At 37.2% G+C, this 21,499-nt stretch overlaps 1 protein-coding gene across 2 annotated transcripts; it reads left to right on the top strand.

Moving 5' to 3' along the window:
• The first annotated feature begins 5,878 nt into the window (after positions 1-5,878).
• Positions 5,879-12,978, top strand: LOC111571867 (CMRF35-like molecule 8). 2 transcript variants are annotated; one of them, XM_023275255.3, is made up of 8 exons: positions 5,879-5,964; positions 6,158-6,484; positions 7,812-8,101; positions 8,220-8,519; positions 10,816-10,899; positions 11,414-11,512; positions 11,604-11,668; positions 12,486-12,978. In XM_023275255.3, the coding sequence occupies exons 4-8, from the start codon at positions 8,246-8,248 to the stop codon at positions 12,648-12,650; spliced, it is 687 nt and encodes a 228-aa protein (XP_023131023.2). In that variant the 5' UTR covers positions 5,879-5,964; positions 6,158-6,484; positions 7,812-8,101; positions 8,220-8,245; the 3' UTR covers positions 12,651-12,978. The 2 variants fall into 2 exon arrangements, with proteins under 2 accessions (XP_023131023.2, XP_035806406.2); XM_035950513.2 differs by lacking the exon at positions 11,414-11,512.
• The last annotated feature ends 8,521 nt before the right edge of the window (positions 12,979-21,499 follow it).

Genomic DNA, 21,499 nt, shown 5'->3' with positions numbered 1-21,499 from the left:
TTATGATTCTCATACTGCACGGCTCAATGAGGCTCGGTGTGGCTGATGTGCAAATAATTAAAAACAAGTGGCGAGTGAAGCTCATAGTAGGAACAAAAAAATAAAGGACCAAAAGTTACCAGCCTCTCCGCTGGCCCACATGGATGCAAACAAAGACATATTATCCACCTAACTACCCTAAAGAAAAAGCCATTATGAGTGCTCAGTGACCATTAGCTGGCAGGAGAGCAGCAGTGCGTCAGTGCTGGCGTCGCTGCCCCTGTGGAGCTTTGATGAGCCACTCTTCTGGTTGGCATCCTCCTTCCCTGCATGTGTGTCTCCATTCACCGCTGTGTGGGAGAAGGAGAAGCAATTATATTTTCCACAGTAGCCAACCAGGTCCAGTTCAATAGCTAATGTTTTTCTCTTAAGGTTTAGGAAAGATTGAATATCTGTGGAGTACGCCACTGAAGTTACAGGACTTCATGGTGGAGTTTAGTCATGATAGGTGCCTGTCAAGGTAAAAAGCTGCTGTCAGAGCAGAGGGATGGTGGAGATTATTGTGAGTGGAGAGCTGAAAGAGGAGGCCGATGTGTGAATGACCTTAGAGGGGTGTATATGTGCACCTCTGCCTCTGCCTGCTGTCAACAGTTGTGTGTGTGTGTGTGTGTGCGTGTGTGTGTGTGTGTGTGTGTGTGTGTGTGTGTGTGTGTGTGTGTGTGTGTGTGTGTGGGATGCTTTCCCTCTTTCCTCAGGAAGAGCAAGAATGGATGGAATGTCCCCTTTCTGCACAGACACACACATTTTAATAGATATCATTGTGAGGACACTTGTTGAAATGTTGCAGTCCTTTACCTTCAGTTTAACCATCATAACTAAATGCCTAATTCTAACTAAAACCCCAAAACCAAACCTCAAACATTCCTTTGAGGACCGACCCCACTTACTGTGAAACTCTAGTAGTCCCCACAAAGATAGCTATACAATCACACACAGACACACCTCCATGAGCAGAGACAAATCACAAGTCCTGCAACATAGTATGAAATAAATTCTTCTGAATTTCTCACCAGAGTCATACTTTTAGAGTGTGCAGGTGCTCTGAATTGGGTGATTAAGTGTTTTTGTGTGTCTAGGGTGGTTTTATCACAGAGTTCAGAGAGTCAAAGAAACACACTGCAGGCCTGTAAATGTACTGCTGTGCTCTTGCAAACACTCTAGCAGTTTGTTAATGCATGATTAAAGTCATAAAGTTGGACGATTCACAAGCACTAGATTAAACATCAACTATTTTACTGATTACTCAGTTTTATTTTTGAGTTTTGGGCTTTGTGAGTGTACTAAGCAACTACAAAGATGTACGGCAGCTACAAGGTTAAAAGATATAAAAAAGCTCTTCCAATAAATAGACATTAAAGATGAGTTCACAGTTTTTTCAAAATAGCAGAATAGCATAGTGTGATTTCCTGTGTGTTGCACTAATACAAATCTAGAGTGTATAAACCACCTTTCTGTTGTGTGATAATTTGAAATACTTTCATACTTTCTAAGTGTGGCGTCTTTGAAACTTTAACCTTTATCTAAGTCAGACTGTTGCTGCAGCAGCTGCCATTTTCTGAAACTGAAGTGGAGAGTGCAAAGCGAGTCATAGAGGCAGCAGCTTTAGTAAGTTAATGGAAATACAAGTGGACCTGAATTTGACAAATGTGACTTTTGCTTGGTGTGACCTTTGCATATCCCAGAGCTTTATATGTGTGCTTCATAAATGTACAGAAACAAGAGGGAAAAGAAGAGCAACTGCAGAGAAAAAGTGAAAAGTTTGTGCTGAGTTTAACACAAACTAAACACGCACATACAGACAATGCAGCCATAGCTAGCTAGCATAAAGCTAACATGCAGTAGGTCTATTAGATGGTCTTTGCAGGGAATAAACACTAAGAATGCAGCAACGAATGTCTGCAAATGACTGAGTCTCACAGTTCAAACAGATTTGCATGTTCTGTTTGTAGGTTTTCTGTTAGTAAGATACTTGTAAAAACGGTAGTTAATTGAGTGAAATAAAGTGAATAAAGCTCATTGAATTCACATAAATAAGTGAGAGGGAGAAGGTAAGAGAGCAACGGAGGGATAGCATGAAGGTTTAAGATAGATCCAGGACACCTGAGTGGGTCACCTTTAAATAACAGTCCCCTCTACATACTAAGGACCAAGTGTGTGTTTGTGTGTGTGTGTGTGTGTGTGTTTGTCTTGGGTTGTAGTTTGAGAAGACCACAGCACACGCGCCTTGCGCACTGCCGACATGCAAGCGGGCCAGACTGCAGAAACCCAACCCACCGGAGCAACACCCAACACCCCCTGGCAACCCACCCTGGCAACAGCCCAGCTCGCCTTGGCATCCTCGCTAATTTGGGACACACTTATCCCTCCACACAGGGGTCTTAATGGTAACCTTTCGGTGTGAGATATGGAAACAGTTTGTGCTGCAGTATGCGAGAGGCACAGCTGAGCGGTCAGCTGGAGTCAAGGGAATGGCTGAGCTCAGGGAAAATACACATGCATGCTTCCGCCCACATACTGTATACCGCCACTGGCATTTTATAATGCTCTGGTCAGGGTGGGGTCAGTAGTTTTACATGGTGGCACAATATTTTTGGTTGTAAGCATGTCTGCTTTCTAAAGAGGGTCCAGAGGATATGACATGTGGCCAGTCTTTACAGAGACTGATGGCCTTAATGAAGTTCACACAGACACTTTAAAATAAACAAAGAGGTGATACTTTAAATTGTAGAAGGCAGATCTTAGATAAATGTTGATGCTGTGAATAATTCCATCAGAGGAGTGAATTGTCCTATTTATCTTTTAAAGCGATTCATGAAATGTGTAGTTTTAATTTAAAACTAATAGCCTGATAAATATTCCAATTTTCCAATTCCATTCTATTTTAACATTTAGAAGTATACACAAATAGGTCAACTTAAAAATTCATAACTATGAAAAAGGCTTTTAAATGTTAGTCACAAACAATATCCACAAGCACTGTTAAGAGACATTTGTAAATGCATCCAGTCTTTAAGTGAGTCTTGCACATCAGCCAATGGGCTATTTTGCTGTCAGTCGGCATATCAATAGCTCTGCTTCTTACTAAGGAAATATCAGTGTAGCCCGTCCTTGTGTGCCACGTGGCAATCCAAGCAACATGTGTGCATCAGAATTTGGTTCTTCCTCATTCTCCTGTGTGAGGAAAGAAGCCTTATGAAATTAAATAGTTGATGATGGTGTTTACAGGGTAAAGCCTTTATAAGCACATTTGTCCTGGAAGGTTTGTGATAGAGTTTTATTTAAGGAAATTGTATGCTGACATATAAAATGAGTGAATGTTGCTTATAGCTTTGGCACTTTCATTAAAAACTTTACAGATTTTACTGATTGCCTGCATTATTCTGCTATGAGGCTACAGCGAGAGAATTCTAAAAACATACATTTTGCAGCCACCTTAATTCCACATATTTCTAATTCATTAAAAATCTTGAATGTAATTAAGTACATCAAATTATTTCTTAATTAAATTTTTACCAGCCATAATAAGTCTGGAAAAAAAGATGGTCGCATTTGAAACTATTAAGAGACTTGAAAAGCCTGGTGGATTGATTTTTGGTCAATCAGTAAATAGATTTTTAATCTAAAAAATAAAAAAGAATAAAATAAATAAGGGTGGTTGATGGCCAAACAACTAAATCTATTCTATTTTGTTCTCATTTTAAATTATAGAATCAATGCTTATAAAAAAATATATTTAAAAAATTGAGGTGTAATGGTAACTTTGGGAGGCAATTTCTTAACTCTTTTCTTTAGGCCAGATTCATATGACCCGCATTAAATGAAGAATATAAGTCACTTCCTGTTGTTCTTATACTTTGTTCCTTTGGATATGAGGCTGCAGTGCCCCTCTGTGGCAGCAAAGTGAAGTGCAACGCAAATTCAGAAAGACGGAAAGTACAGTGGTTTAAAAGAGTTCTCAGACACCCTTAAAATTTTACACAATCTCAAATACTGTCATGAAATATTTGTGGAAAAATCTTTTTTGTGTTTCAAAGGGTGTGGCTGCATTAGACAGACACAAACAAATACAATTAATGTTTTTTTATTGTTTACAAGAAAAACTAACAAAATTAAATTCTTGACAGATTCAATATGTCAGTTCTCAGCAGTGTTGGTATCAAAGTCAACAAATAACAGAGAATGTGTTCAAAACTGAACAAAAAATAAATAAACCGTCACATCATCAAATTAATATTTAGTAGTCCTGCCATTAGCACGCAGTAGAGTTCTAATCCTGGCTGGCATGTTCCAGACGAGCCTTTCACACTGTTAAGGGGTAAACTTGTCCCATTCTTCGTGAATAGCTGCTTTTAGTTCTTCAAAACTTTTTGGTTTATGCTTTGAAACAGACGTTTTGGTAATCCACCAGAGATTTCCAATGGGGCTCATATCTGGGGATTGACCTGGTCACTCTAAGACCTGGATACTGTGCTCCTGCAGCCAAGTTCTACTGGCCCGGGATGTGTTCGAGGGGCATTATCTGTTGAAACATCCAGTTTTCATCTTGATGGAACAGTACACGTACAGATAGGAAGCATGTGGGTTTGGAGAATGGCAATATACTTGGCAGAGTTCAATGTGCCATCACAGACAATAAGATGACCAACACCAGCAGCACTCATGCATCCTCAAACCATGATACTGCCTCCACCATGCTTGACAGTAGGTACTGTACATGCTGGAGATAATGCTTTACCTGGCCTTCTGCGTACCCTCACATTAGCAGGAGGAAGATAAAGCTGGAAACTGAACTCATCTGACCGCAGAATCTTCTTCCAATTCTTAGCTGTCCAGTTCCTGTGTGCTTGGGCCCGACGATGCCAGGTTAACCTCTGTCTCTCATTGATCAGGGGCTTCTTGACAGCCTTGTAGAACCTTAAGCCATGATCTAAAAGTCGGCCACATACAGTGCAGGTGGAACATTGAACACCAATTTGGTTTGACCACTGCTGCTGAATTTCCTGTGATGTCACGGTTTTCTCTGCACATGAGGTTCAGGATGCGGTCATTCCTGGCTGAAGAAACCCTTGGACCCCCAGATCTTGGTTTATCTTCCAAGCTGTTGATTTGTTTGTATTTCTACAGAGTGTATCCAACTGCTGAATGACTGCATCTGTACTTGCTGGCTATCTGGTGGCAGCTGTACCCTTCATGGCTGAGAATCTGTATCTTCAGGTGTGTTTCCTGTGTTAGGTTCCTTGTTTTAGCCATTTTTGTCTCTGAACAACTTTCATATGTGCGCCTTTATATAGACACAAAGCACGGCAACAAAAACTGTGTCTTTCATTAGTGTATCACTGGTACCAAAATGACTCAATACTCAAAATTTCTTATGCATTTTTATGGAACCAATCAATTTTAAGTTTTTAAGGGCTTTTTTAAATTTGTTTAGTATTTTGGCTGCAAATATAATAAAAGAAATTGCACCTGAAGAGTGATTCTTAATGCAATATTTCACAAATGCGTGGGGTGTCTGAAAACTTTTTTCCCCCTACTGTATATGTCCTGCAAAACCCAAAATGATGCAGACACTAAGTTCATCACAAACATTAAGTTAGACACATCTGACTAGACTTTCTTACCACCTCCTTCACTTACAGTAAAAACCTATAAAACGTATATATTTCACAACTACTAATACAGAGTTACTATAAAAATAACTCAAAGATTTCACAAGAAAGGACATGGATTTGTTGTTATAAATGTGACTGTGTGAAAGTTTAAAACTGTTCATCTGAATGCAGAAGTGAAAGACTTCGACGTTGGCATTTTCGCACAGTGTGGGTGTCACATTCTCAATGTTAGAAACACTTCCTTTCAGGTTTCTGTTTCTTTGAAATAAAACAAAAATGAAGAGCCTTTGCAACGTGCTATTCACCTTCTGCAGTAAGCTGTTTAGATTTGGCGAGTAACTAAAGCCTATTTGATTTAGAAATAGAGAGTTTAACACAAGAAGCTAATTGCAGGAAAAATACACCTTTTTATGTGTCATTGTAATTTTACTTTACAGCTATTAACACTGCAATGATGAATGTCTACATGATCAGTTAAAATTGCTCCTGTTGTTTTTCTTCTACAGCTGCTCTGAGTACTCTGTCCAGTGCTGCAGGTTTGATCCGTGCGTTTGGATATGAGGGAGGAAATGTGAATGTTTCCTGCCACTATGGTGAGGGCTATGAGGGCTATGAGAAGTACCTATGCAAGAACGACTGCAGCGACAGTGATGTTCTAATTACGACAGGACAAACAACGAAAGGCAGATATTCCATCTATGATGACAAAAAGGCACTTAAGTCCACTGTGACCATCTCTGATCTTCGTGCTTTGGATTCTGGGAAATACTGGTGCGGGGTGACCAGGACTGGAAAAGATATCTACAATGAAGTCAGGCTGGAGATAAGACAAGGTAAAGGCTTATACAGTTTAATATATACATCACCAATAAGTAAAAATCAGAAGCAAGTCCAATGTAAGGACTGCAAATGCAATTATTAGCAGAGATGGCAACTGGATAATGGTGCACTGTAAATCATAAAATAATGTAATTTTCTGTTTATTGAACTTAAAATGTCCTTTTTAAAAGTAAATTAAAAAATTCAAATTCAAACTGTGTTACTTATAAACATGAGTTCCTATAACCCGAGGCATTATAACGTATGCAATTATTACAAGAGGTGACCAGTGAATAAATATAGAACTGCTACACTGTAAAAAATCATAAAAGAATGCAGTCAAACCATCTTGTCTTTTCTAGTTTATTTAAATTTTCCTACTTTCCTGTTTATTGAACTTAAAATGTCTATTTGTTCTAATTTTTAGACTGCTTTAGAACTTACGTGCATGAGTTCATGTAACTTGTGACATTGTGGCTTAAAATAATCATCTGAATGAACACCTGAAAGTTCACTTAACTCTAAAATTCAGTTTATAAGAAACAAATCTAGCATATAAACGGACTTTCTAAGATACACTGGGAAAGAGTTAAAACTCTGACAACAGACATTGTTGAAACATGCTGTATATCTCTGTTAAATTACGTTATACTTTTCATAATAAACTAAATAATTCTAATCATGATAAAGGTTAGTTTTGAAGTCAGTCCTCAATAAGTGCAGACTTGTAATTTATCTCACTGTAATTTAAACTCTGGTCAGCAGCTATAGGCTGTAAGTTCCTGATGTTAAATGTAGAAGAAATGCTTTAAACTTAAATAAGGTAAAAGCAAAGCAAGTCTGTAACCATTAATGCAACTTTATATCTTAACTTCATTGATTTTGCTTTCTCAAGTTAATTTTGCTTGACTTGTTTTAGACTTTTACAACCTATAAGATGACTTTGAGCTAATTAACCCAACAATGTTCAGTGAATTCACATTTTTAAAGCAGCAGAAAAACTTGTGTTTTTGACTTAAATTAACTAAAAATTATTTACAATCTACAGAATTACAACAGGCAGACAGATAAACCTTTAAGAAACAATGAGTCCCATTAAATTCATTATTCGAATAATAGATGATAGAAAAATTAACAAATTTAAATAGTTCTTTAATAATCCACTCTAAACAAATGACCTGGTGGTTTGTAGCTCTGGAAGATCACCGTCTAAGAGCACATTGTGTGAAGGAAGCGTGCAACATTGAATAATGAACTGAATATAAAACATTACTCTTGTCTTCAGAGCTGTAAAACTGTCTGTAAAGCTATAAAATATGTTGTTTGATTTCTTCTTGACAGACAGCTGCTGTGACCATGTGACCGAAAAAGAAAGTCATGACGGAGGTTCGGTGTCCATCAGTTGTCCGTATGAGTCTGAGAACCAGAACAACCTGAAATACGTCTGCAGAGGGACGCAACCATCCACATGTCTGCAGCAGGCCCTGATCACCTCTGACAACAAACACAGACCAGAAAATTCACAGTGGACATCAGCAGTCTGACCCAAAATGATTCTGGGCCGTTTCTTTGTGGCGTCCGTAGAAACAGTGGATTCGATGTTTTCTCTGCTGTTAAGTTGGAAGTAAAAGGTGAGAAGTCACAGTTAAACCTCACTACAGTTCACAAAATGTGAATCAGCCCAAAGGAAGATCAAGACAGTTGAACATTTGATTAGTCTGAGATCATTTTGCTCTTTCTGTCTGACAGAGTGGTGCTGTGTGAAGTCCAACAACATGAGTGGTATGGTGGGACATGCAGTGACTTTGCAGTGTCCTTACCTGCCCAAACACAAGGATAACAGGAAGTTTCTCTGTAAGGGAGATCACCACAAAAACTGCATAGACATGGTGACCAGTAAGAGCAGGTTCTCGATGCAGGATGACGTTTCTTCCAGCTTGTTTCTGGTGACGATCTCAGCGCTGGAAGCAGGTGATGCTGGGACATACTGGTGTGTTTCAGACTCACAGTGGAGCATTGGAGACCACACCAAGTTTCAGCTGTCAGTAGGTAAGATCAGCATAGATGTACACACGTGGACAAAATTGTTGGTACCCCTCGGTTAATGAAAGAAAAACCCACAATGGTCATAGAAATAATTTGAATCTGACAAAAGTAATAATAAATACAAATTCTATGAAAATTAACCAATGAAAATCAGACGTTGCTTTTGAACCGTGGTTCAACAGAATTATCATAAACTCATGAAACAGGCCTGGACAAAAATGATGGTACCTTTAACTTAATATTTTGTTGCATAACGTTTTGAGGCAATCACTGCAATCAAACAATATCTGTAACTGTCAATGAGACTTCTGCACCTCTCAGCAGGTATTCTGGTCCACTCCTCATGAGCAGACTGCTCCAGTTGTCTCAGGTTTGAAGGGTTCCTTCTCCAGAAACCATGTTTCAGCTCCTTCCACAGATGTTTAATAGGATTTAGATCAGGTTCAAAAGCAATGTCTGATTTTCATTGGTTAATTTTCATAGAATTTTTATTTATTATTACTTTTGTCAGATTCAAATTATTTCTGTGACATTGTGGGTTTTTCTTTCATTAACTGAGAGGTATCAACAATTTTGTCCACGTGTGTATATGAGAATAAAATGAAGATAACTGGAAGTTACATTATATGTGTATAAACACGAGCATTAGTCTCCTGGTGGTTCAGGCGACTGAGGTCTGATAAAATAAAAGTGCAAACTCAGTTGTTTCCACTGTGCAAGACATGTGCTAGTGAGAGGCCTGAAGGGCAGAATTGAAACTTCACTTTACACCTTCAGGTTATCTGTAGTCTGGTTTCGACATTTTATTTTTACCCCACCACAAGCACCATAATTTACAGTCAGTTGGTGACTTTCTCTTTGAACTGCTGTGTTACAGTGTAGTTATTGTTAACATTATTAATTTATCTGAACGTAGCTGCTAAAAACAACAGGAGTTTACAGCATGCTACCACCCTCTTTCTGACGGTGCATTTGCACTGAATGCTAATGCATCTAGTAAATGTATTATAATTTATCAATCTAATTACCTCCCTTTCTTTCAGAAAAAACACATGGGATCACATTGGATCATGTGTGGTTTTTCTGTAATGGTTAGTTTAGCCTGTTAGCATGCTAAAAGTTTCAAACTGAATAAGCTGTTTCTACCTGCAGGATTTTGCAGACTGTTTTAAGGAGGCTTGGGAAGGTACTTCTGTACAGCTGAACTGCGGCGTGGATCTCAGTGCTGATTGGTTAAAGCCAGAGAGGGCAAATGCTGATTGGTTGCCATAAAGTCAAACATTGCGAACCCTTCATTGTTCTATTCGTGCGTTCTGTTCATGCCACCGAGGTCCTACAGTGAAAAGCCACTCAATGTACAGGACAAAGTAAAAATCTGGCCTGATGATGTTGAATGTCCATGTCTGAGCAAAATTTCATGGCAGTCTTAGTTGTTGAGATTTTTATCTAAAAAAAACAAAACACTGACAACCTGACGTGACGGTCAGTGGATCATTCTCTGAGTATCATTATTGGAAAGAAACCACCTCATGTTAAAGCATCTAAATGCTGTTTAGATATTTCAGTGTGAACCAACATGATAAACTGACCAACTGACTGAGAAAGCAACGATATTCCCAGAGTCCTGCTGCTATTGTGGCCAGAAATAATGTTTTTCTCTGACAGTCTTTCTGCAGCCGACCATCTCTGCCATCACTGTGGAATCAATACATCCTTCTGGCAAACATGTTGAAGGTATATACACAGTGCTGTGAAAATGTATTTGCCCCCTTCCTGATGTCCTGTATCATCTCAAAATTCTTACACTTAAATGTTCCAGATCATCAAATTATTTTTTATATTTATTTGGTATTAGACAAAGATAATCCACAAAACACAAAACGCTGTTTTTAAACTTTTAAATTGTGGTTTATAGCTTGTGATCAGTCTTTTACATCACCGTAGTTTTAATATGGAACAGAAGACATCTGTACAGGGGTGGCAAATAGTTTTTAACAGTACTGTACATAAGAGGTTTTAACATTTGGCTCTAAAAACAAATGTTAAAACCTCTTTTAGGACCTGGGAAAGATTCCTTTTGAGTGGCTGAACTGCTGTGTGGGTCTTAATGCTGATTTGTTAAACTTGGAAAGGACAACCAACAGCATTTTTCTGACCTCTTGATGTCAAAGCATTTAAATGCTGTTAGGATAATCTCATTGTGAACCAAAGTGATAAACTGACCAACTGCCTGAGAAGGCAATGATATCCCCAGAGTCCTGCTGCCATTGTGGCCAGAAGTAATGTTTTTCTCTGACAGTCTTTCTACAGCCAACCACCTCTGCCATCACTGTGGAAACTGTGGAAACAAATTCAACACATCCATCTGCCAAACATGTTAAAGGTATATCTATCTATCTATCTATCTATCTATCTATCTATCTATCTATCTATCTATCTATCTATCTATCTATGCATAAATACAGTATATTTGTGTGTGTGTGTGTGTGTGTGTGTGTGTGTGTGTGTGTGTGTGTGTGTGTGTGTGTGTGTGTGTGTGTGTGTGTGTGTGTGTGTGTGTGTGTGTGTGTTAGGGTTAACATTTGGTTTTAGTTCAGGTTATGGTTGAGTGTTTATAGTTTCAGTTTGAGTAAGTCACCAGGGAATGCATGATGTAAGTCAATGAAATAACCTCCCAACTGTAGAACTAGCTGTGGTTATGTGCATCTGTTACAGAAGCGCACAGTGATATTATTATAATGTTAATAAAAAAGGAATCACAAAAATCTTGAAAAGCTGTGTAGCCACCGTTCTTTTATTTGCAGCTACTTCTGCTATTGCCTTGGTATTGACGAGTGCTGCTGAAGTGTTTCAGGAAGTGGAGATTTTTACTCTGTTCTGTTCTTTTTGGTTTTCAGACGCGGTACTCTTTGTGGTTTTCACAATGTTTGCTGTGACGCTCATAGTGATATTTGCCCTGGTTATTGCCTATAAATACAAATGTCACAAAGTGCGAGGTATATCTTACATTGAAACACTCGCATCAGACTTTGCACACAAATGCATGCAAAAAAAAGTGTATCTATTTCTTTTGATGTGTGCCTGCAGGTGCTGAGGTCACCACCTACAGAAACAAACCCAGTTCTTCAGAGGAAGCAACAGTTGGTGTAGATGTAAGAAAGCCTTTCTAGTGGACACCCCATGTTTATCACACATCACATTATATTAAAACTATGAATGTGCTAAACAGTTTTCACTACAGTCTGCCTATCTGTTTAGACATAAACGACTAGGTGAGAGCACTTAAAAAACAAGATGAGATCTCAAAATGAATGTATTCAGAGAATTTTATGGTTTTATTATTTATATATTCTGAAGTTATTGCCACTGTGAGCATGTTGGTCTGCTGGCGTTTCCTTCTTGTTCAAGGAACGGCTATGCTTAAAAACTTCCTTGTAGCCATTAGCAGGACTTGTTACTAGACAGCGATGCAAGTCAAAATTCTTACTGAAATTAAATCAATTTTTTGGATGATGTACACAAAATTTCACAGTGGTCTGACCTTAGAGCCAGATGCCCTACAAAGAAGCAAAGCACTGAACAGAGATATTGACTAACTAATTATCAGGCTATTTCTGGAGTCTGTTGATAATGTGGCAAAATTGTTATTCTACTTATTGGTGTGAGATAAGTTTTATTTAAACTGGTGCCATACTCTGAAATACTTTAATCAATATACAAACTGATGCAACAGCTACCTCTAGTGTTATATTTTAATATCGGTTATTTATTTACTTATTTTTGTGTGTGTTTTTAAGGTTTTAATGCCCTATTTAGGAGTAGCACTCTTTATTTCCTTGTATTTTGCACAATGAAATGGCAAAAATGTTCGATTCGATTCTAAATATGTCCATCAAACCGTGGTCTCTGTGTTGGTGCTTTGTCAGTAAATTCACCCTCTTCTCTGTTTATTGTTTGATTCTCTTGCAGATTTATGAAAATCAAGAAGTTGTTCAGAACTCAAAGCCAATGAAATCCAGACAGCAGAGTGCCTGTCTGCAGTATGACGACGTAGGTGAAGACCAACCAGACTATGAAAACATCACAGAAGACATCTACTGTAACCAAAGTTTCCATCGAGCCTATAACAGATGAACTGTTTGTACTGTTTTTAGCATGAACAACAGCACAACACAGATTCATGTACCACTGCAATCTGACAATTACATCCTCTAACTGAAGACTTTGTTGGTCTTTGTGACCCAGATTTGTTTTATTATTAACTGAAGATATAATTGAATATGTACATATTCATGGTTTTAACTCTTTAAACTTTTGCCTTTGCATTAATCTTCTTCAGTCTGTACTCCTTGTATCCAATTGTGGATATTATGTAAAATTTCAACCATACAACTTAAATGTTAATTACCTATTTGTATATAATAAAAGTAAATAAGTAAAGAGATGATAATAAACCCACTCATTACGGAGCTCAGTCATTATTTAAGAAATATAATAATTTTCAAGCAAAACACACATACTCAGTCACTGACTGTCATTTGTCAGACTAAAATATTGGAGAGCAATAAAGTAAATTCACTCCTATAGTGTGTTTAAGGACAATTGTGCAGTATTTATAGTTTGTATTTTTCATGATGTTATGCATTATTCCTTTTGCTGCACTACACTCATCTGACATTTCTATAATTATTGGATACTTATCAGACTAGAATAGAACAGAAATACTTCATTAGCAAGTAGAAAGGGTAAAGATCACCACCACCACAATTCAAATGAATAATAATTAAGAAAAATATGCTTAAGTACAAAATGCACAATAAACTGCAAAACACACTATGATTAAAAATATGCTAAAATGAAAAATGCATTGTAAAATGTCAAATGCACAAATACACTTGTGAAAAATTATTTTAAATATCCTTTTAAAAGGTAGTTTAAGGTTCTTTGTCATTCATCACATGTTCATGATTTATTAGCTCCACTAAAGAGCAGTCCCTTGAACTTTTCATATGGACTAAATGACCAGAAACAGTATAACCAGAACTTAAAACTACAAAAACAGTGGCCTATACAACTGCTTTTTTTCTTTTACTGGTATCATATGGAAGCAAATCAGACTCATCAGATTCTGAATTTTAAAAGCTTTAAAAAATTTCTTACTTTGAATTCTTTTGCATCAAAATTTCGTATGTGAATTTTTTATGCCTGAATTTAGCTCATCAAAATTCTAAAAACCAGTTAAAAATTCAATGTCTTCAAAATTCGCCATCAAAAAAATTCAATGTCTTCAAAATTTGCCATCAAAAAAATTCGATGTGTTCAAAATTCACCATCAAAAAATTCAATGTTCCAAATTCGCCATCAAAAAATTCAATGTTAAAAAATTCGCTGCCAAAAAATTCGCTGTTCACATCTGGGGGACTCAGGCGTAAACAATCGATCCTGGCCAAAATCGAACCAATGCCCAGCCAATCACATGGCGCTCCTCCGGTCATGTGACGCAGACGGTTCACCTCACAAGACCGGGGTCAACCAGGGCTACCAGCATGAACGATGGCGCTTCAGTGAGTGTATTAATCCTTTTTGTCCTGTATGTGGTTTGTTTTTGTGAGAGTCAGTAAGCTGTAATGCATGCCGTTAGCTGCGCTAGCACAGCGTTAGCCGCGCTAATACAGCGCTAGCACAGCGTTAGCCGCGCTAATACAACGCTAGCACAGCGCTATCACAGCGTTAGCCGCGCTAGCCGCGCTAATACAGTGTTAGCCGCGCTAATACACTGTTAGCTGCGCTAATACAGTGTTAGCCGCGCTAGCACAGTAATGAGGTCATACAGACAGCACGTTCTGCAGCTGGGCAGTTGAATAACAATTTTATAAACGCACAAATGGGTGGAAGTGTGATTTATGCACCCAAAAATGCAGTTAAGTCACAGAGCAGTAGGGTTGCCACCTTTCAGAAATGAAAATAAAGGACGCCCACCACGGCTCCTTGGGGCCACAGTTCAGTAAAATCGGAAAGATATTCACAGATTCAGAATTCCACCATCAATAACTCATTATAAACGATGCCTCTTTTCCATCGCTGTAAGGTAGACAATGTGCTACAAGCCTAGTTTTATCAACAGTAGCTGTCTTTCAAGCTGCAGAAATAACATTGGTGTCAACAGGAGCCAGTTGAAGGCTGCAGTGATTTTGGTGACACTACAGTGTATCAGAGAGAAGCTATTGAATGTTTGTGTCTCTCTTTGCTGTTGCAGCAGTTTTGCAATTTGCACACGGTCCCTGTTCACTCCATAGACATCAATGGTATTCGTGCAACTTGAAAGACAGCTACTGTTGATAAAACTGGGCTTGTAGCACATTGTCTACCTTACAACGGTGGGAAAGAGGCTTCGTTTATGTTTTGACCAGTGTTGCCCACTCCTCAGTAAGGAAAGTAGCTATTGGCTGTCCTAAAAGTCACTAGAAGTCGCTAAATGATGTCATCGCCTAATTTGCATAATTTCCCGTTTGCATGTAATTGTAATCAACATTGTGGGAGAGACAAAAAGTGAGTTTAAAATACCCAAAATATGTTTCTGAACTAGAGGCTAAATGCAGTGATTTATTTTAGTGTGACAGTGAAGAAACATTTTCATTTCCATCCCGCTCTGTAAGCAGGACAGGATCTGCAGAGACTTTGATTCATCTGCCGTCTGGACATGGAGTGATGTGGGTCTCCTCTAATCAGACAGTGGGATGCTGCAGGTCACTAGACTGACCGCCTGTGCTTTGTGAAGGGGAGGAGCTCACAGTGCCACCTGCTGCTTGTTGAGGACAGTAACTGCAGAACGATCTGAGCTTTTACAAGTTTTAAAGCTGCTACCGACCTCTCGCTTTTACAAAGTTTTTTTTCATGGTTTTTTTTTTGGCTCTTTAACCCAATAGGAAAGCTGTATATGACCTTTTCATTTTGGACTGTTAACATTCAAATTATGATGGACTTGTTTCCTTGTTTATGTGAATTACAACATCATTAGCTGCAACATCTGCCTGTTCTGCAAAACTGGTAGCTCAACGACAGCATCCTGAGGGCAATTAAGTGACAAATACTGTGCAAGAACAGCACTATTACAACCCTGACAATTTCCACTTCTTAAAATGTTTACTGCCAATTATCACACATAAAACAAGAAATAATATTCTGTACTAATACTTCTGTACTAGCCAATACACAGTGAATAAATATTATCTGAAAGTCGGGTTATTGTTTTTTATCAGCACAATACAAAAAGATTCATGTTAGACATATTCCAGTTAAGACTAGAATATCATGATTTACGTAAATTTACCTCAATAATATGAATGTTCAGGTTAAGATTGTACAGTGATATTTATTATGTAAGTTTAACTGATTAAATTTAATGACTCTGCACTACAATATTATTTATTATTTAGAGTTACATCATTATTATAATATTTAGGGTCAGACCCTACAGTATTAAGATTAAGAAATCAAATATTCTATAAAATGTAAATACACTGAACTCATTTGGATATATTTAAGTGAGACTCTACAATATTCCTTGACACAAATCTATCTAAATCAAAATTTTAATAATTTTTACTCCAAACATTTACTGGACTGATTTAAATATTAAAATCACTCCTTTCTAATCCTCTGCTGTACGTTCAAACCTGAGGCCTTAAATAGAAACACACAAGTATCTGATTGAAGGAACTTCTGCAGAGTCCTGGTTCCAGAACATGATGATAGAATTATAGACAAACTTTAACAAAAGCTGCCTGAGAGTTTACAGGTTTTTATGTTGGATTTCTTCAGTAATTTAATGAGAGTTATCAGCAAAAATCAAGTGTTCATTTGATGAACTTCATTTCCTAAAACATCCAGAATTGGAGCTCATATCTTTGGCAGCTGTAAAGTTTCTGCTCCTTCAAAGTTCACAACACAATGAATGAATTCCTAAAACACTCTCAATGCTCAGAGATGAAAGTTTTCCGGGTTTTCCCTGAAATCCGGGATTTCAAATTTTGTGAGTTCATTTCCGGGAATCTGGGAAAATTGATCGAAGTTTTCAGTGAAAATCAGAATTTGATTGATAGTATTCTTTTTGAAAATCTTATTGTTATCGCTAATGCGTTGTTTGTTGTTTATATTCTTGTACGGAGGCAGCCATTTTGAATCTCGTTCATTGACGCAATTCCAATCTAATGCTGAATACATTGCTGCGAGAATTTGCGAGAGCGGATGCACTGAATAGCGCAAGTTTTGAGTACAAAGGAGAGATTAATCATTGAATAGCGCTCATTGAATAGACGACCTTTGCTTTTGTGTAAATGTAATGACCCGTACCTGTCAGGACAATGTTTAAACAGGTAGACAGGCACGCTGACGTGCGTGCTATAGACGCGACAGTCAAGAACGCGTTCCGGTGGTCGTGGTTAGAAGAGAAAGATACGAACAGCGAGTTCTTGTCTGAATATATCAGGAAATTAGACAAACTAGGAACTTTTTTTTTTATTTTACAAAAAAAGATAGACCTCAATTTTTTCATTTTTTTGGAGTGAATAGATATCATTTGTGCATGCTTTTGATAAGATAGACTCCATTGAAGATCTATATTGTTTGGTCATTTTTAAATTTTTATCTTCATTGAATATTGCGTGGTCATTTTAATTTTTTATATATATTCTTATTGTTAATAAAGACTATAATGCTATGTTAATTTAATTGTAACAATGACACTATTATAATTTATTATTTGGCACTCGCATAAGGCTGCCTTCGGCAGCCTTTTGGAGCACCTTCGGCGCTCACTTGGCAAAGTTGCTAAGAAAAAAAATTTTCAGGGTTTTTTGCCAACAGCCACTTTCATCTCTAAATGCTGGAGAGCAATGTTCCCTCTAATTTTCCATGAGTCTGAGCAAACACACAAACTCCCTGAGCGTCCCTTGGACCACTGTGAGCAACATCAGACGTGTGCACTGTGGTCACACCAGCATCACATCCATTCAAGTTACATGGTTCATTAAAAGAATCAAATTACAGCATTTACATTTCTGTTAAAACACTTTGTCAACAGGAGCCAGTTGAAGGCTGCAGTGATTTTAGTGACACTACAATGTATAAGAGTGAAGTTATTGAATATTTGTCTCTCTTTACTGTTGCAGCGGTTTTGCAAATTGCAGACGGACCCTGTTCACTCCATAGACACCAATGTTATTCCTGTAGCTTGAAAGACAGCTACTTTTGATAAAACTGGGCTTGTAGCACATTGTCTGCCTTGCAACAATGGGAAAGAGGCACCGTTTATGTTTTGAGAACCTATATCTAATGAGTTATTGATGCTGGAAGTCCGAATCTGTGAATATCTTTCCAACTTTACTGAACTTGGGGCCACTACCACCTAAGGAGTGATATATTTAATTTTGAAAAAAGCATTTAGCCATACTTAAAGCTTTAAGTGCTTTATTAACACGGACCTAAAAATTTTGTATTGTTTTATTATCACAGGTTCTGTCTGAAAAGAGGTGGCATCATTTTAAACAGTGAAATCAAACTAACAAAATGTAATGACCAACCAGTGAGTAATACTGGATTCTGCAAAAACATAAACAACTTTTTTTAAAATCTAAATCTTAACACAGTTAATGTATTAACTTATTTTTGTGTGTGTGTGTATTTATTGATTTATTTAGTACTGTTAACATATCAGAGTTCTGAGTGAATTTTTCTTAAGATAGGCAAAGGCCATTTATTGATTACATATAGGCTGTTAAATGTTTATTAAAAACTAAAAAGCATTTTAAATAAAACAATTCAATTCAATTCAATTTTATTTATATAGCACCAATTACAGTCAAATTGTCTCGAGACGCTTTACAGAACCAATATGCCTGACCCCCAGAGCAAGCCAAAAGGCGACAGTGGCAAGGAAAACACCCTTTTAACAGGGAAAAAAACCTCGAGCAGAACCCGGCTCTAATGTGGGGGGACCCATCTGCCTGCTGGCCGGGCGGGTTGACTTAGGCATTTATTGAGTCACTAAAATATTGTAGAGTACAGACCACATCAGCATGATTATAAGCATCCTCTGGTAAATAAACAACCAGATACTGATGTCTCTCACCATATGGACTTCAGGAGATGACTGGGGGATGATAAACTGTGACCTACTGGTTGGGTTCTCTCTGTTCTCATGTTTCTTACATGTTTGTCCCCTGACAGCCAGGTCGTAATGTTTTTTGAGCAACACACCATACTATGACGTTTTTATAATGATGGTTCTACTATGGAACCAGTTTGACATGTTCAGGCGTTCTTTGTGTGAAAACTCAGAGATGTCAGGTATCAGAAGGTGGTTTTCAACTTTCTTTGTTAACTTTCTGCCTCAACTTTAAACTAAATTTCCTTCACTAACCCAGCCCTCTGGACTTCCAGTAAGCTGTGTTCCTATTGGCTGTCCAGGTGGCTGCTTGGTGTTATCAGGAACACCTGAGCAGCTCACTGTCTTCCTGCTTTATTTAGCTGCAGGCAAACATTTCCTCTGCTTCTCTTCACCACTGAACTGGGTTTGGCTCTGTTGCTTTAGCTTGTTCTTTAGGCGTTGGCTTGCAGCTTCCAGCAGTAAAATCGTCTTTAATGTGTTTCTTGGTGTGTTTTAGGGCTTTGTACTGGATAGTTGTCTTGGTAAAGGTGGTTCTTTAGCCACAGTTAGCACATGGTGCTAATGTGTGCAGTGATTAGTGGATTTGGTACAGCTGAGTTGTGTCTTTATCTTGGCTGTAGTGAGTCTTCAGAGGTTTTTGGTCAGACACATTCTGTATTCTTGTTTGTGATCCAACGTTGGTTGTCCAGAAGGTAAGAGTTCCTGTCCTGATTCTCTGTTCTCAGAGGTTCTCTGGTAGGCTGCAGGAGACTTTAGTGTTTGGGTTGTGCTAGTTTGGGTTTTGTACGGTTTCATTTGGACGACTATCTTGAGGCCCCTCCATGTGGTTTAGTGAGGTTTTCTGGAACAGTTCTACAAAGCAACCTGCAGCAGAAGAGACTTTGAGAGTTTTTAGGAAGTTCTGGAGACCAGACTTTAGAGCAGCAGAAACATTTGTCAGCAGTTTGAGCAGGAGAAGGTGAGCTTCAGAGTAGAAATGAGGAGAAGGAAACCTTCTTGACCCGTGTGGTGAGGTCCTGTACCAAGAGTTTGAGCAGGTTGTGAAGAGTCTGTAGTTCTTTGGTCTGAAAGCACAAGAAGAGTCGACTCATTAAATGAGAAAACAGGAGATATTGTTGGTTCTTCTGTCCCTGTGCAGTTTCCAGTTTCCTTAGACTGAATATAAAGTTTATATTTTAAATGATTTGCCATGTGAGCCCAAGAAGACTTCAATAAACTCCTTCCATCCCCTGGACACAACAGATTTTATTACCATGTTAAATCTTTTTTTAAAAATATGTTTTTGAGTTTTAATCATAGTTTTAGCATCATTTTTTTTTCTTTGCTTGTACAGTTTTGTCATCTGTGTGAAAGGTGCTAAACAAATAAAGTTGAATTGATAAACTGAATAATTGACTAACTCATGATTGTGACAACAGAAGTATTTTCATTGTGATTTCAGGGTTTGTTTCATTTTTAAGATTGGGGTTAAAATCTTGACAGAAAAAGATTAAAGAAATAAACTACATTTAAAAAAGCAATTAAATGAAAAAAACATTTAATGCAATAAAATTTTTAAAAAGAAAATTTAACGTTAAATACAATTAAATTATATTAAACAGACAAAATATTTAATTAGATAATTAAACAGAAGATACAAAATGTAATTATGGAATTTTAAAAAAAATTGTAAAAAATATGAAACATTGAAGATTAAATATTTTAGATAATTAAACATTTAAAAAATAAAACTAAACAAGAATATTACACATTTTTTTAAAAATACAAAACATTAAATTAGATTATTAAACCTTTAAAAATACAAAACATTGAATTAAAAATTAAATGTTTAATTGGAAAATTAAATCTTAAAGACAATAAAACTTTAAATAGGAATTAAACAGAAAATACAATGAAGCATTTAAAAAGAAAATTAAACATTAAAAGCTGGTAAAACATTTAAAAAGAAAAACCTTAAAGATTTAATCAAAAAATTAAACACGGGGAAAGAAAATGAAATTTTTCAAACAAGCCGATAAAACATTTGAAAAAACAATTAAACATTAAAAAGACAAAACATTTGGAAATCAAATCAGACATTAGAAAAGAATAAAAGGTGAGAAAAGCGCAAAACTAAACATTTAAGAAGAATCAAACTAAAGACAAAACATTTGAAAAGACACCAGTTAAACTTTAGAAGATCAAATTAAACAGAAGAAACAATAAAATGATCAAAAGAGCAAAAACAGATAAAGGTTTTAAAGCGTTTTCTAGTCTGAAATGAAAACATCAAGTTGTTTCTTCAAACATTTCCTCTTTCTATGTTCTTTGTTTCATTGTGGACAGATTTACTAAGAACTCATTTCAGAAAACTGCTTTCCAGATAAAGTCTGCTAGTAGTTGAAGGCACTGATCAAGCTAATGTTACCTTCTGATCTCCACAAACTTTACTCTTCAGTGAAGAGAATCAAAGTTTGTTGAGGATTTCTAAAAAACCCACAGGTGAAGGTCTGAGAAGAACTCAGATGGATGATCTAAATGTGAAATCAAGACTCATGGTCACAAGTTTTAAGGCTTCTGTTAACCAGAAAGTTCAAACTAACAGAGAAGTACTGAGAAACTTTTAAAATTTCAGTCCTCAGACTGTCTAAAGGTTCAAACTAACAGAGAACTACTCAGGAACTTAGAAGATATCAGTCCTTGGACTGTCTGAAAGTCAAATCTAACAGAGAACTACTGTGGGACTTAGAAGATATCAGTCCTTGGACTGTCTGAAAGTTAAATCTAACAGAGAACTACTACTTTCAGCCCTCAGACTGTGAAAGCTCAGGTCCTG

Source organism: Amphiprion ocellaris, chromosome 4 (genome assembly GCF_022539595.1).
Source record: "Amphiprion ocellaris isolate individual 3 ecotype Okinawa chromosome 4, ASM2253959v1, whole genome shotgun sequence".
Lineage (NCBI taxonomy): Eukaryota > Metazoa > Chordata > Actinopteri > Pomacentridae > Amphiprion > Amphiprion ocellaris.
This window is presented reverse-complemented; position numbering and strand designations above follow the sequence as displayed.